The sequence below is a fragment of the Bidens hawaiensis genome, unplaced genomic scaffold, assembly GCF_021521415.1.
Source record: "Bidens hawaiensis isolate Kalapana, Puna unplaced genomic scaffold, B.hawaiensis_p1.1 tig00034636_1, whole genome shotgun sequence".
Taxonomy (NCBI): domain Eukaryota; kingdom Viridiplantae; phylum Streptophyta; class Magnoliopsida; order Asterales; family Asteraceae; genus Bidens; species Bidens hawaiensis.
This window is the reverse complement of record NW_027495993.1, coordinates 79,676-95,799: the sequence shown is the minus strand read 5'-3', so window position 1 is coordinate 95,799 and position 16,124 is coordinate 79,676. Positions and strand designations below refer to the sequence as shown.

The 16,124-nt window shown below is 36.3% G+C and overlaps 1 protein-coding gene and 1 pseudogene across 2 annotated transcripts; one reads left to right on the top strand and one right to left on the bottom strand.

Moving 5' to 3' along the window:
- Window positions 1-288: 288 nt before the first annotated feature.
- LOC143586380 (mediator of RNA polymerase II transcription subunit 12-like) lies at window positions 289-11,273 on the top strand. The gene is made up of 13 exons (XM_077067939.1): window positions 289-545; window positions 2,039-2,206; window positions 2,283-2,342; window positions 2,503-2,608; window positions 2,691-2,759; window positions 2,833-2,886; window positions 3,056-3,163; window positions 3,243-3,392; window positions 3,458-3,802; window positions 3,891-6,082; window positions 6,913-9,435; window positions 9,499-9,775; window positions 10,614-11,273. The coding sequence occupies exons 2-13, from the start codon at window positions 2,082-2,084 to the stop codon at window positions 11,049-11,051; spliced, it is 6,447 nt and encodes a 2,148-aa protein (XP_076924054.1). The 5' UTR covers window positions 289-545; window positions 2,039-2,081; the 3' UTR covers window positions 11,052-11,273.
- Window positions 11,274-12,655: 1,382 nt separating this feature from the next.
- LOC143586381 (rop guanine nucleotide exchange factor 3-like) lies at window positions 12,656-15,697 on the bottom strand (annotated as a pseudogene). Its single transcript, XR_013144700.1, has 7 exons — window positions 15,493-15,697; window positions 14,492-14,608; window positions 14,034-14,188; window positions 13,667-13,741; window positions 13,271-13,564; window positions 12,847-13,169; window positions 12,656-12,784 (listed from the first exon to the last, which is right to left on the bottom strand). The product of XR_013144700.1 is annotated as a rop guanine nucleotide exchange factor 3-like (transcript).
- Window positions 15,698-16,124: the final 427 nt, after the last annotated feature.

Here is a 16,124-nt window from a genome sequence, read left to right as displayed (position 1 = left end):
TAATGTGTATCCAAGCATATAATTACCTTTTAACCCCTTAAGACTATTTCTTTTTACAAGTAACTATTCAAAATTACACGAAACACATAACACATTTATGCACTCACACGCGATACATAAACATCTTTAACGTGATTACCCCTCTCCTATGCACATTCAATTTCGACCATCATCATCAAAAAAAAAAAAAAAAAAAAGCTAAAAAAATATACACAGTAAAAATATAATAAAAAATAAAAATAAAAAAGAGGTCAATGTATCTGATATATCTGAATACACACACGATTCATCTTCCCCAATTTTTCAAATCCCTAATTTCATCTTCATCTTACACCAATATTATTATTATTATTATTATTATTATTATCAAATTACAACTTCTAATTATCACATCTGTAATTCACATCGACCACTTGTTCAAAACCCTAATTTCACTAATCAATCACAAACCCTAATTTTCCGTCATCCAACTTACGACAGCTCTGTTCCGCATGTTTCGAACTTGATTTAGGCTTTATTCGTCAATCTTCTGCTCGATTCCAAAGGTATGATTAACTTCCACTCATCTAATCGGTTCAATTTGACTTCAAATTAAGCTAATTTTGGTGTTCGTGTTGTGTATGAGCTGATGTTGTTGTTTCAACAGTTGGGAGTGTGTGTATTGTGATCTGATTGCTTGATTCGGTGATAATCAGTGACTGATGGATTGTAAAACTTACGGTTCGGTTAATAACCAAAATCAAATTTAGGCTAAAATTTTACTTAGAAATACCAACAGATTAAGTTAATTTTGTTGTTGTGTTGTGTATGAGCTGATTGTTTTAGTGAAGTTGCAGTGTTGATTGATTAATGGTTTCTGTGATAATCAGTGACGGATGGGATTGCACATGTTTAATTGATCAAAAATGTTAAACCTTGGTTATAATCATATGTTAGATTTTAGGGCATACACGTATGTTTTTGGTTATTATAATAATTTTCTTTTTAAAACTTGTGTTATGCGTGGACTTAAGAGTGAAGAGGTGAAAACCTAATTATGCTTGGAAATATTGACGTTATTTGATCAGCATTTATTGAGTTGAAAATAACTTTGTTCTAGGTTTATGCTTCATATGTGTTAATCCTATGTTTTTATTTTTAACACGTGGAAAGGCGGTCGATTGTTTTTTTTTTAAATCTTTTTTTATTTACATGGGGTGTTATATTTGATTTTTGAAACTTTAAGACATTTAAAAGAAAAAAAAATGTTACTTTTTTATAATGAATAATGCAACATCAACATGGTAACCTATCAATAAGGTAAATAGCTATAATGAGACAAAAAAAAAAGCTCGCGTGACCTAAATGGAACAGTGCTGAAAGTTCGTTACATTTTTATAAAGTTATCTCTTTTTGTTAAGAGGTGAAAACCTAATTATGCTTGTATATCTTTACATTCTTTGATCAGCATTCATCGAGTTGAAACTAAATTTATTCTAGGTTTATGCTTTGTATGTGTAGCTGAGTGCTGTTAACAAGTTTTGATACAAAAAATCGGACTTTGGTCACACGTATGGTGTCCAATTTCTGTTTTTTACTTAATGTCTCGGTGTGGAGAGGATGCGTTTGGTAGGTGATGATGTTTAACTCTAGTTTCATTGGGAAACTTAATTTGGAATTTAAGTTAATACTTTTAAGAGTATTGTATGGATCACTTTATTTATTATATGGATTTATGTTTAGGTATAGTGCATAACATGGTAGTTCTTCAAATGTATCAAATTTTGCCTTTAGCATCATTGTTTGAAATTCAGTTTCTTAGTAGTTCCAACCAGATTTCATCATTTATATCAATAGTTAACCTTGTGTTGACTATGAAAAGGTTAGTTACGTGATATAGATATACTTGTCTTGGAGCTTTAAGGAACTCATACTGTCCCTATGTGTTTTTTAATGAGTAAACACTTGTCAGTGAACTGTGCTTTAGAAAATAGTTTTCATATTTGGAGATGACAGTTGGCAGTATTTAATTCATCGTTATTAACATGGCAATTTGCAGTGATTCAATGTGTGAGACAGTATGCGGGCCATAGTCTGGAGCAATGCAAAGGTATCATGCTACCAACTGCACTAGTGCAGTCACTAACAGTGCGGTTGGTGGCTCATTAGGCAGAGATACTTCTCGAGCTGAGTCATCTGCACTTTCTGCTAACTTTCCATCAAATCGGTATTTATTTGTCATCTGTTAACATATATGCAAATGTATCTTCTGTATTATATTTCTTTCCTGTTTTATCTTACAGACGATCTTCACAACTTGCACCATACAAATTGAAGTGTGAGAAAGATCCCCTGAATTCAAGGTATTTTATATTCTTCTATTTTTGCAATCTGCATGTCAGTAAGTACTTCCACAAGATTTATATTTTATTTTGATATTAGCAGCTTGCTTTTTTTGTACTGGTTTTGCATAAATAACTGTACCTTTCAATTGTTACTGAATTATTATCCTTGTGTTGTTAGGCTTCCACCTCCTGACTTTCACCCGCCAACTACAAACTGTCCTGAGGAGACACTTACAAAGGACTATGTGCTTGCTGGATACAGAGAGACAGTTGAGGGGCTTGAGGTATGCTGTAGGAACTGTTTACAGGTTAATCTGTCAGTGATGCCATATTTTATTTGTAACTGTTTTGAGCGTGCTTTTACAGGAGTCCAGAGAGATATCTTTATCACAGATTTCAACTTTCACCAAGCCCGTTATTCTAAAGTGCAAGGAGGTAAATATTTTACAATTTTGAGTCTTTTCAGTTTTCACATTATTCTGACTTGAGACATTATACTATTCTGTAGGCAATCAGAAAATATCACAGAGCAATCAATGAATCTCGTGCTCAAAAACGCAAGGTATTAATTGTGCCTTATGCTTCCATTTGTGATATGTACTGCAATCTATATAATGTCCATCTGTGATATGTACTGCAATCTATATTATCTATATAATGTTACTACTTCAGCCAGTTATATATTCATATAACGTTTAAATTGAATGCTTGAAGTATATTTATGTATGCAGGCTGGTCAAGTTTATGGTGTACCCCTTACTGGTAATTTATTGAGTAAGCCTGGTGTTTTTCCAGAACAGAAAGCCAGTGGCGATGATTTTCGGAAGAAATGGATCGAGGTTTGTTTTTTGGTTATTATTGAGATAACTGATTTTTATCTTACTACTCGTCTTTAAAAAACTCTTTGATACATTACAGGGTTTGTCTCAACAACATAAACGTTTGCGGTCACTGGCGGATCATGTTCCTCATGGTTATAGAAGGAAAACACTTTTTGAAGTTCTTATTAGAAACAACGTGCCATTACTAAGGGCAACTTGGTTTATCAAAGTAACATATCTTAATCAGGTACAAGTTATTATTACACATGTACCATACTCTTCGTATATTTATATATTCATTTATATATGCAGATTCGACCCGGATCTTGTAGTACGTCTTCAGGGTCACCAGATAAAACTCGGCTTTCCCGCTCAGAACAGTGGACGAAAGATGTTATTGAGTATTTACAGCAACTTTTGGATGAATTTGTTCAAAAGACAAATTCCCATTCTACCCTCCATGTTAAAGACCGATCACCTCAGTTTGCTTATGGTGGGTCCATCCAACACAAGAATGACTTGGTGTCAGCGGTTGATGGTGAGGAACCATCTTTGCATTTCAAGTGGTGGTATGTGGTTCGACTCATACAGTGGCACTATGCAGAAGGGTTGCTTCTCCCTTCTTTAATCATTGACTGGGTTCTGAATCAACTGCAGGTAATGACTCTAAACAAGTTTGGGTCAAGCCAGTTTTTATGACCCGTTTCTTTTCAATCTAAAGAAATGAACTTTTTATTACTTGCAGGAGAAGGAATTACTTGTGATATTGCAATTGCTACTTCCTGTCATATATGTTGTTATAGAAACTATGGTTTTATCACAAAATTACGTTCATACCCTTGTGGGAATAGCAGTTCGGTTTATTCAAGAACCGTCTCCAGGTGGTTCAGATCTCGTGGATAACTCAAGGAGGGCGTACACTATCTCGGCTTTGGTTGAAATTCTTCGGTATTTAATACTCGCGGTCCCCGATACTTTTGTTGCCCAAAATTGCTTTCCGCTTCCTTCGTGTGTGGTTACAAATGCAGCAAATGATGGTAGTTTAATCACACGGGTAACTGGTGAAGGTGGGAATAAAGGGCAGCAGCAGTTATCCTTTAACTCGGTTGTTTATTCAGTTCAGAAACGTGCAATCAATCTTTCAAAAACTGCAAAACCGGGCTATTCGGGTCATAATGTGGCGAAAGCACTACATGAGCTAGATAAAGCTCTTATACATGGAGATATTACGGTTGCTTATAAGTGTATGTTTGAGGATTTTGGTGATGAAACTATTTATAAAAGGTGGATTGCTGATGTCAGCACGTGTTTACAGGCGTCTCTGAAGTGGATTGGTACAGCACGGTCTTCATTCATGTGTTCTGTGTTTTTTATTTGCGAGTGGGCCACTTGTGATTTTCGGGATTTTCGAGTTGGCCCGCCTCATGGTATTAAATTCAGTGGGAAACGAGACTTTTCTCAGGTATATGTTGCCACTCGGCTTCTAGAGATGAAATTAAGAAACATGCGAAGTTCAAAGTCAAAACATGGCGTTAGAAAAGTCAAAGACCTGTCACATTTTTTTCAAAGTCCAGGACCGTTACATGATATTGTTGTGTGCTGGATTGATCAACACCAAGCCCAGAATGTGGAAGGTTTTAAACGTGTTCAATTACTCATAAATGAACTCATTCGATCAGGACTTTTCTATCCTCAGGCATATGTGAGGGAACTTATTGTTAGTGGAATCATGGCTTGGAGTGACTCGGTGGTTGACTTTGACCGAAAGAGGAGACACTATAAACTCTTGAAACATCTTCCCGGTTCATACATTCAAGGTGCACTCCAAGAAGCACAAATCGCGGAAGCATCTCTTATATCTGAAGCCATGCATATTTACTCAAACGAACGCCGTCTCTTGCTTCATGAACTTGTTGGCCACCCAAAAAATAATACTGTTTCAAATAAGCAAAAACACCATCAAAAGTTTGTAAAGGATCCGTGGCAAACGCTTCCATCACCATCACCAGGATTCGATTCGTTATCGAATAAAAATGCCAATAAAAAGATTGAAGAACTAATGGATTCTATTGTCGTTCTGCTTCATTTTTCAAGTTCCCATTTTACCCCTGACGAGTCCCAGGGTGTCAAACGACCCACTGGGTCAATGGTGACCAGTGAAGGAACACCTGGATGTGAAGAATGCAGACGAGCTAAAAGACAAAAGGTAGAAGAAAAGAGTCCATCTCTCTCTGATGATGAAGACATTTGGTGGGTCAAGAAGGGTGTTACTCTTAAGTCAATGGAGCCTTTTAGAGCAATTGAGCCACCTGTCAAACCAGTCAAACAAGCCACACGAGGCAGACAAAAGACAGTCCGCAAGACTTCAAGTCTGGCTCAGTTAGCTGCTGCCCGAATCGAGGGTAGCCAGGGTGCATCCACTAGTCATGTATGTGATAGCAGAGTAAACTGTCCTAACCACCGAAATATTAACGGTAACGAACCCGATGTTTCAAAAACATCCGATTCAGTTAAAGCCGCTCATTTGGGAGATGTTTCTTCCATTGGGAATGCTCTGAAACGGGCACCATTAGATGAGAAACGGGTTGTTGTCGTGTGGTTGATGGATACAGTGAGGCAGCTTGTTGACGAGGCTGGTAAGGCTACTGAGACAGCACCGAAAGTTGGGCATTTTGGTAGGAATTTGTCTCCGGTTGATGATAAAGGGTTGACAAAATGGAAGCTTGGTGAAGATGAGTTGTCAACCATCTTGTACCTAATGGATGTTTGTGATGATTTGGTTTCTGCAGCCCGGTTTCTTGTTTGGTTATTGCCTAAAATTTCTATCAACCCGATTCCTACAGTTCATAGTGGAAGGAATGTTATGATTGTACAAAGGAGTGTTGAAAATCAATCATGTGCGGTTGGGGAGACGTTTATTTTGTCATCTCTCAGAAGGTTCTCTCTTTTTACAATACGGGTTGGGTAATGGTTCAAAATGGGTCCAGATTGAAAAAAGGTTCTTTTTATAACGAACAGGTTTGCAAACGGACTTGGTGGCTAGGCCTGCAAACAAACAGAACGAACACGAACGTAGCATGTTTCTGTTTGCTCATTTAAAGCTAAACAAACGATTGAGCACGAACAATCAAACAAACGGTTTATTCTTCGTATGTTAAGAAAGTTAGTGTGTTCGTGTTTGTTTATTTTAATTTGTTACTAAACGAACAGTTCACGAACGTTAGTGAATGAACATAGCTTAATACTAACATATGTATATTAGGCCTAAAAATTTGTTAAAACTAGACTAAAATATAATAGGCCAAACAAATTTAGATGATTATGTGAATAAATGAACTTAAATGTAAATTAAGGAACATAAATGTAAATTAATACACATAAGTGTACGTAATGAACAAGGATTAATGGACATAAAGGAACGAATGTTCACGAACCTAAATGAACGATCAAGACATGTGTTCATGTTCTTTTGTTAAGCTAAATGGACAAAAACATTTGTTTGTGTTTGGTTTGTTCACAGGCCTAGTGGTGGCTCGTACGGCTGAGCTGACCCACTGACTTCTTTATCGACTTTTATATCTTATTTTAAAACAAATTTTTATAGGTAATTAGGTACTTATGATTATAGAAACATTTTTATATTACAATAGTTATCTAAATAAGTACCTGATTACCTTGAATATAACAGTTTTGGAGGTTGTAATGCTGTATGCGTTAATTTTATATTGTAAAGATTCTTGATATGAATTATTAAACGTTTTGTGCAGGTATGAGAACATACTTGCTGCAGCCAATCTTATACCAGAAACATTATCCTCCATGATGCATCGTGCTTCGGCAGTTATGTCATCTAATGGACGGGTTTCTGGTTCAGCGGCTCTAGTCTTTGCCCGCCAGATGTTAAAGAAATATGGCCACGTGGCAACTGTTGCTGACTGGATAAAAACCTTCAAGACCACAGCTGATAAAAGACTTGTTATGGAACTTGAATCTGGAAGATCATCAGATGGAGAATTTGGTTTCCCACTTGGCGTTCCCGCGGGGGTTCAAGATTTTGATGATTTTTTACTTAAAAAAGTAACCGGTGTTCGTATTTCACGGGTTGGGGTAAGCATGCGCGATACAGTTCAAAGGGTTATAGATGAAGCATTTCCTGTTTTTCATGGTCAAGAAAAGAAGGCTTTTACAATGAAAAAACCGACAGTTGAAAAACTTGATGACGTGTACCCGATAGCCCAACAGGTTGTAAAAGGGCTGTTGGATTGCATGAGACAAACGGGCGGGGCGGCCCAAGAAGGCGACCCGACTTTAGTAGCGTTTGCGGTTTCTGCCATTGTTAGTAATATTGGGCAGGTGATTGGTAAGATTACCGACATAACCCCGGCTTCATTAAACTTTGCACGGCACGTTTTACGGGTCCATCTCACATGTCTGTCACTGCTAAAAGATGCACTTGGTGAACGTCAAAGTCGGGTTTTTGAAATTGCTCTTGCAACTGAAGCTTCTTCTGCATTAACCCAAGTTTTCTCGCCTCCAAAAACCTCCCGTGGTCAACTACAACTTTCACCCAAAACACGTGACTCGATGTCGGAAAACCCGATGCTTTCAAAAACTGCTAAAATGACAGGTGCGGTTTCTGCACTTGTTATTGAAGCTGTTCTTCAAGGTATAACTACCCTTGAACGAATGGTAACTGTTTTGAGATTAAAAGACGGGATAAATGTGATACAGTTTATAAAGAGCACACGGTCTAATTCAAACGGGAATGTACGGTCTATAAGCGATTTCAAAACCGATAATTTGGTTGAAGTTTCAGTTCATTGGTTTAGGGTTCTTATTGGGAACTGCAGGACCGTTTCCGATGGCTTTATAGTCGAGCTTTTGGGTGAATCTTCCATTGTAGCGTTAACAAGACTCCAAAGAATGCTTCCTATTGACCTCGTTTTTCCACCTGCTTTTGCAATTTTAGGATTTTTGGTATGGAGACGGTTCATTCTTAATGCAAACGTTATGGTCCGTGACAACATTTCACAGTTATTTCATTCTTTAAAATCGGCTTTTAGTGATGCTGTAAAGCATTTGCCTTTTCGTGATGTATGCATGAGAGAATGTGCTACTTTATATGATCTTGTAGCAGCGGACACTAGTGACTCTGAGTTTGCTGTCATGTTGGACACAAGTGGGCCGGATACTCATTCAAAAATTTCTGCTTTTGTCCCTCTACGAGCCCGAGTCTTTCTAAACTCCATCATCGATTGTCAATTACCAAACGAAATCATTTCTCACGATGACATGAATCGAGCTTCCGGGCACACTGATTTAAATGAGACGAAGCTTCTTGATAAGATTGTTCATGTTCTTGACACTTTGCAGCCAGCAAAGTTTCATTGGCAATGGGTTGAGCTTAGACTGTTATTAAACGAACAAGCCCTAATTGGAAAACTTGAAGCCCGTGACACTTCGTTAGTAGATGCTTTAAGATCAATATCACCAAACAATGAAAGTGCTGGGACTTCCGAGAATGAAAATAACTTTATTCAGATGGTGTTGACCCGACTGCTGGTGAGACCGGATGCTGCTCCTCTTTTTTCAGAGGTAGTGCACCGTCTTGGGAGGTTGTTAGAGGATGGTGTACTTCAGCAAGCAAAATGGTTTTTAAGAGGTCACGATGTTCTATTTGGTCGGAAATCTATCCGTCAACGGTTAATTAATATAGCCGAGAGCAAAGGCTTGTCAACCAAGATTCAGTTTTCAAAACCTTGGGGTTGGTGTGGTTCATCTTCAATTCCAGGGCCCGTTAAAAAGGGAAACAAGAGGAAGTTTGAGACGGTTTCTTTTGAGGAAGGTGAGGTAGTTGATGATGGAAACGGGCCTGACACAAAACGACATGCTTCTAGAACATTCGGTCCAGGTTCAGATGTTGAAGCCTTTATAGTTAGTCAACAGCACGTGACTGAAAAAGCGTTAATTGAATTACTTCTTCCGTGCATTGACCAAAGCTCTGATGACTCACGGGTTACTTTTGCTAATGATATAATTAAGCAGATGAATGATATTGAACAGCAGATAAGTAATGTTACTCATGGAATTAATAAACAAGCGGGCTCCATTGAAGGACCTGTGCCTAAGGTGAATACCCGTAAGGGTCTAAGAGGAGGTAGTCCTGCATTGGCTCGACGTCCCGCAGGACCCGTTGAAATGATGCTGCTGTCCCCGTCTGCGTTACGGGCTTCAATATCATTGCGTTTACAGCTACTTCTAAGATTACTTCCTTCAATCTGCGCCGATGGGTAAGTCTTGATAGAGGTTTGTTAACTTTTCGTTTTTATAAACTCATGTCTTTGATTTGTCAGGGAACCATCATTCCGTAACGTGAGGCACATGCTAGCTTCGGTGGTCCTTCGTCTTCTTGGAAGTAGGGTTATTCATGAGGATGCAGATCTTTGTAATCCAACTTCTGCAACCGCTGATCTGGGTGAAAGTCTCTATGATCGTTTATTATTGGTTCTACATGCACTCTTGAGCACCTCAAATCCCTACTGGCTCAGGTCAAAGTTTAATTCTAAGTCTACCCCTGAAGGTTCTAAGGACTCGAGTTCGTATGATCGTGATGTTGCAGAAAGTTTACAGGTTTGTATATTGTAAAATGAAAACAATACCCTGTTTTTTTCTTACATCTGATTATCACCTTTTGAAATAGTTATACAAGAAAAAACATTTTATCAATAAGCATGTTTAATTACTTCGTTTAGGCTTGTAAACAAACTGAACGTTTGGTAGACCGTTTGGTGGGGGAAATCCGTTTATGTTTGGTTAGTTACGTTTGAACAAAATTTTTTGTTCTTTTAGTTAAACGAATGAAGATGAACACATGTCTTGTTCGTTGGTTTACGTTTGTTCAGTTATGTTTGTTTGTTTGTTTACGTTCATTTATGTTTGTTAGTTACGTTTGTTTAAGCTTGTTTGTTTGCATTTGCCGATATATTCATTTATTTATTGGGCCCATTACAATGTAGTATAGTTTTTGTAACCTTTTATGCCCACCTCATTGTTGTTCACATTTACTATTGAATGGTTTTAGCTTAGTTTTGTTAGTTCATCGATTTTCAGTTACGTTCATTTATACTGTTTGTGAAACAACACATCATCATCATCATCATCATCGTACTCAGTATATCCCACCAATAGCAAAGCTATGTTAGGGTCTGAGGAGGGTAAGATGTAGACAGCCTTACCTCTACCCCATAGGGATAGAGAGGCTGCTGTTTGGTTAAAGTTAAGTGAGCAAATACGGACATGTTTCGGTTGTGTTTGTTCGGTTCGTTTAAAAGCCTAGCCAAGTTTTGAATTGGCAAATACTTAATAATGCTATACTATCAGTACATTTCATTTGTATTAGTTACGCATTGATAACAATAGTTGCATTTAACTATCTTAATTTGATATAATTTTTTTTTAAATGGTACAGAATGAGTTGGATGGCATGCAGTTACCAGATGCAGTCAGATGGCGGATTCAAACCGTCATGCCAGTCGTTTTCCACACTGCAAGATTCTCAGTCTCGTGCCAGCCGCCTAACGTTCCGCCTTCCGCCCTAAACTTTCTACAACCGAGTGTATCACTTCCCGGGCCACATTCTGGAAATCTTAGAAATAGTCAGCGTGCCATCTCAAACGGGCCAGGAAAGTCCAGCAAGCCCGTAGCTTCACAACCCGATTCTGACATAGAGATTGACCCATGGACCCTTTTGGAAAACGGAGCAGGATCCGGTCCGTCTTCCATAAACGCAGCTGCAATTGCGGGAACCGATCATGGTAATCTCAAGGCGTCAAGCTGGCTCAAGGGCGCGGTTAGGATTAGGAGGATGGATCTGACTTACATCGGTGCCATAGATGACGACAGCTGATTGTAACTTCCCAAAAGTCAAAGTCAAACCCAGTTTCAGGTAATCATTAACTTGTAAAACTACCATTTTGGGTCAGCCTCCTAACCAGCAACAAGCAGTTTTTGTGGTCGATCTTATTCTTTTTGGCTCAGTCCTGAACTGTACGGTTCGGTGATTTGTTGTATATATAGGGATATCATTTGACCTACTCAAACAACAATATGTGTAAAAGAAAAAGAAAAATGGTCAGCAGTTGTCTGTTTTGTTGGATGCTTTAGGAATGCTGAGCTGGATAATATTTATATCTTGCTCTCACATACACCTGTGTATTACTGTTGTTTGATCAGGTAGAATCTAGAGCAATAAACTTGTATTACATGTAGTGAAAGTTGACTTTGTATTCGGATTTGACTATTTTTGCTCTAGATGTTTTGTGCTTTGTTTCATGAATGTGGATGTATCACATGTTATTAGATGTCATATTTCTGTAGCAAGTAATGACATTGTTTTAACTGTCTGACCGAATGTACGGAAACAGAGAGATGATTGTCTTTTTTTAGTTATCGTTTTGATTTGAGAAGAATTACATGGGATTTTGAAGACATTGTTGTTAAACTCTAGTAGCAAGTTTTTGTTACAGATTCTGGATTATATTTTCAAGTTCTCGTGTCCCATTATAATTTTGAGAATTTTTTTTAAAGGTTTTAAAAAAATAAATCAACATTTTCTTGTTGTCTTAATTTTAACTTGCATTTTCATTGCAATTTTTTACTTTTTTTTTATATTTATTTTTTTGTACTTGTGTTTCAATTTGGTATTCTTTGCAAATGCCATGTGCCCATTTTCTGTATTTTCTATTATTTCTGCATCTTTTTCGTTCTTTTTTTTATGATTTTATATAAATGTACTTTATTTATTTTTATTCAAGCTCTATATGTTCCGAAAAGCTATTTGCAGATTTGAAGTTCAGATTCTATTTTTTCTTCAAGAACTGAAATCTGAATATTGATTTAAACAATAATAAATTGGATCTTTATATATATATTTGGAGATTTTAATGTCCCAATTCTTGATTTTTAATCTTATTGAACTCTACTAAATTCTAGTTTTTTTTTTCTTTTCAAGAAACACAAGATCAGATTCATGATTTTATAGCATTCTTTTTATAGCTATTGTTTGTTGATTTGCAGGGTAGGGTGTGTTGTTTTTGTTTTCTTTCCTCTTCTTTTTCGAATTTCTTAATTTTCTTCAAGAATGGGAGAGGGTTGAGATCTCCGTGGCGGTGGCGGCGTCTGCGATGGTCATTATATTTATAGTAAACATATAGACCCAAAAGAGTAACTAGGGTCCAGATTGAATAATAATAATACAATTTTTGTTGTTGTCATGACAATGTAATGCAATTAAAACTTATGCATGTAACAGCTATTGTTGTAACGTATATGATCAAAGATGTTTGTTTAATCTAGCCTAAGTTTATGAAACAACTTGCAAACAAAGCAGATTAATAACTTAACAGCGAACCGGAATCAATTTTCGACCTTTAGATAAGTTTTGCTTTTGAGACCTATTGAACTTGAAGATTTGGTTGTCAAAACAAGTAGAAAATGTTACAAAAGTAAGGCCTAACATTCTTCTTGGTGGTCTGTCATTGATTTATCTACAAACAATACATCTTCAATCCAACCAACAATATTATATGCCAAGCCTTCCAAAACCCTTGAGTAGCTTTCCAATATAGCTTGTCCCACATCCTATTAAGTAAAAACAATGTAACCTTTTCAAAACATTATGCCAAGTACACCATTGTACTTACCTTATTGTATTGAATCTTGGTGTTGTTTGCGCAAGTTCCGGGAACCGTTGTTTCAAACTAAACAGCAAAATTTCCGCTCTTTCGGCTAGTACAACGTTCTTGTCACCCTCCATGTGTTGTTTAACATTTTCCCATGACGATTTTGGATAGTTTGAGCATGCTTTTTGCCTCCATGTGTACATCGAGGCCTCAATACGATCAGCCAACTCAAGTGCTTCGTGTTCTGAACTTATGTTGAGACAATCAAGAAGGTATTCAGGAGCGAATCTGTTTGTAGAAATCATGTACCGGTATATTGTATCACCCACACTAGTTCTTCCACTCTGAAAATAAATATAAAAACAGTGTTCATCTTATTCAATAGTGCAGTAATTAATATTGTTTCCATAATGATGGCCAACTTATACAACAAATAAACAAGTACCTTAGGAAGAGAAGTGATGTACGAATGCGGGATTGACATATCAGAAAGAATGCTGCTGTTAATTGCCATTGCTGCTTTGTGTATTTGATTTGCTGAGTCGCGTTTCTGTTTCAAATGTTTTCTGGCGGTATCCGAGAGGCCGCCAGCTGGCGCACAGGGAAGCGGGAGCCACCATCTGTCTTCTGTCCTTTGAGGCTGAGGAACTCCTCGGAATGACCCGCTTCGCAAGTTTCCCGACATGCTTCCTTGTTCGTCGTACCAGAACTCTGTTTCTTCGAAACTATCCAATATTTCCTATAATGCAAACAACATAGGAGTCATTTTCAATATTCAAAGATTTTCTTTTTTTTTCTTTTTTTTTTGTATAAAACAAAAGAATAAACGCAATGGCCTTACTATGAGAAGCGCATCGAGTTTAATTAACGCAGGGAGGTTGATATCAATATCTGATCTCGGCCGACTCATCATCATCTGAAAATTATTCAAACAAAACCTATCAGAAAATGCATAACAATCATGAATGGTCAACTTAACAAAGATTTGATTGTGAACAATGACTGGCTTTTCGACAATGCAAAAACATCAAGATCACAGGTTTTGTTTTGTTTTTTTTTGAATTTATATTTCTATCATTGCTAAATAATATTGCCAACTGCAGCCAAGTATTTATTGCAAAAATATATTTTTTTATATTATTTGGATTACAAAAATATAATGGTATGAGTGGGATTATACTAGGTACTTGTGCTTATGTGTTTGTTACCTCCATGGATGGTTTGTTTTGCAAGTTTTGTGAAGCCAGGACGAATTCAACGATGTAATCACACACAGATAGTAAGCAAGTCATTTCCCTTTTCCACATCCTCTTTATATCCGGAAACAACGGTTCTAACCTCTGGTGAGGACCAAACACCGAAACTACAATGCACGAAGATTGAACCATAAGAAAACTTATTATCTGTTGAAGAAAATGCGTAATACATATATGCTTGCGGTGCGCGCATATAATGTATATATGTGTGAACCCTTGGGTGGGCAAAAGTAAAATTGCACTAATTTTGACGTTATTTTACTAATCACGTGAAAATAATGTTAAAAGTGGCGGAAGGTTAATCAGGCATCATGTGGTGGCGTTGATAGCCGAAAGACAAGGGCACATGCACCAATCAGCCGGTGTCCCGATGATTGAGTGTTATGTGCCTTATTTTACTAGTTACCTACCATAAAGATTTGTTATCGCATTAGAGACGGTAACAGCGGTTGAGACTCCTTTGCCACCGCCCGACATATCTTCCCCTAACAAAAGCTTTGAGAATCTTTCTTTCATCATTTCTAACTCTGCAATATATATAGATGATCATTTTAATGTAAAAAGTCAACCACGTACTGATTTAACCAATAATGTAATTTGTTGAATCTGTTTCTCATAACCATTATTTTTTTGAGCAAATGATGGAGTATATTATTTACATTACAACTAAAATAAAATCTTTGAGTTTGAGATTTTAACCTCTTATTCACTTTCCTCTTATTCTTATGGCTTTCTGTCAGTTGCTAATTTCCTTTAACAAATACTACTTACATTCTTATGGCTTTCTGTCAGTTGCTAATTTCCTTTAACAAATACTACTTACATATTAGTCCTCCAAATTATTTTTTCCGCCTTTTAGCTTTTTTTGATATATCAAATAAAAAACTACTTAAGTATAGAATAATATCAAATTATTTTTCCCACTTATTATTTTCATTATTAATATTATTGTTATTATTGCTAATTTACGTCGGTATAGAATAATACATTGAAAGTATAATAATAATAATAACAATTCCAAAAAACACAAAAAGACAGAAAAAAAGATAAAACTTAATAGTTTTTTATTTGAATTTTAAAAGACTGTAAAATGAAAAAAAAATGCTTTTAATTTGTCAATTAAAAATGTTAAAACAAATGAAAGTTTAGGGGGGGGGGGGGTGTTTAGCCTAACCCGTTAGATAATCAAGAAAGTAAAAGATTATTAAGATTTAAACTTGCATAAATGGAATGGATGTTTGGATTAACTCCGGCAACAAAGATCATATCGTCTTGGATTCGGAAATATATTACATTTATTTTGCTAAAATGCCTGAAAATCATAATCAAGAACATAATGATATCTTATGCATCAGTCAGTCTGTCTGTCTGTCTGATGAAAACATTGTAAGAAGTTTAATAAACAACTCACCCAAATCGGTCGGACCGAGCTTATTATTATTATTATTATTATTATGCCTGATTCCTCCTCCGAATCTGGAAAGGGTTGGCCTGAAATCTCCAGTAGCTGAAGAGCATAGCGGCGAAGAGCAGCTATTAAAATCATCAGAAGTCTCAGAGTTAGTTCTGCAATAACCAGAAGAACAAGTGCCACTGTGTGTTGAATCACCATCCATTAAAGGCTTTGGAGTTGAGGATAGATATATACCATGCATTAATCAGTAATGCATGGTTATATAAATCTGGTTGTATATATTCAACGACTGACTGTCATTGTATTTAAAGTATAATGGGAACATCTTTTTTTATTGACTTAAAATAAATTAATATTGTTAATTGCTACCTTCGGAAAGTCAAAACACGTAGATATGAATCTCTGATAGACATACATAATACAATTTTTATTTTAAATATATACGTATACGTTTTTGTTAGTTAAAAATGACAACATATGTATTCTTTATTTTTAAAACAGTAGTACGTAGCAAAATGATTTTGAAAATAATTTATGATGAACAAGCTTTATAACATAATATAATATATATATGCTAGTTATGTTAATACGCATTAAAATGTGGAGAATTTATAATTTTTTTTGTCATG

What these genes read in the sequence shown, in the direction of transcription:
- LOC143586380 (XM_077067939.1), top strand. Translation starts at nt 2,082, where the DNA reads ATGCAAAGGTATCATGCTACCAACTGCACTAGTGCAGTCACTAACAGT. An exon ending in TTATTCTAAAGTGCAAGGAG is followed by an intron (nt 2,760 to 2,832) that starts GTAAATATTTTA and finishes ACTATTCTGTAG; the next exon opens with GCAATCAGAAAATATCACAG. An exon ending in CCTTCAATCTGCGCCGATGG is followed by an intron (nt 9,436 to 9,498) that starts GTAAGTCTTGAT and finishes TTGATTTGTCAG; the next exon opens with GGAACCATCATTCCGTAACG.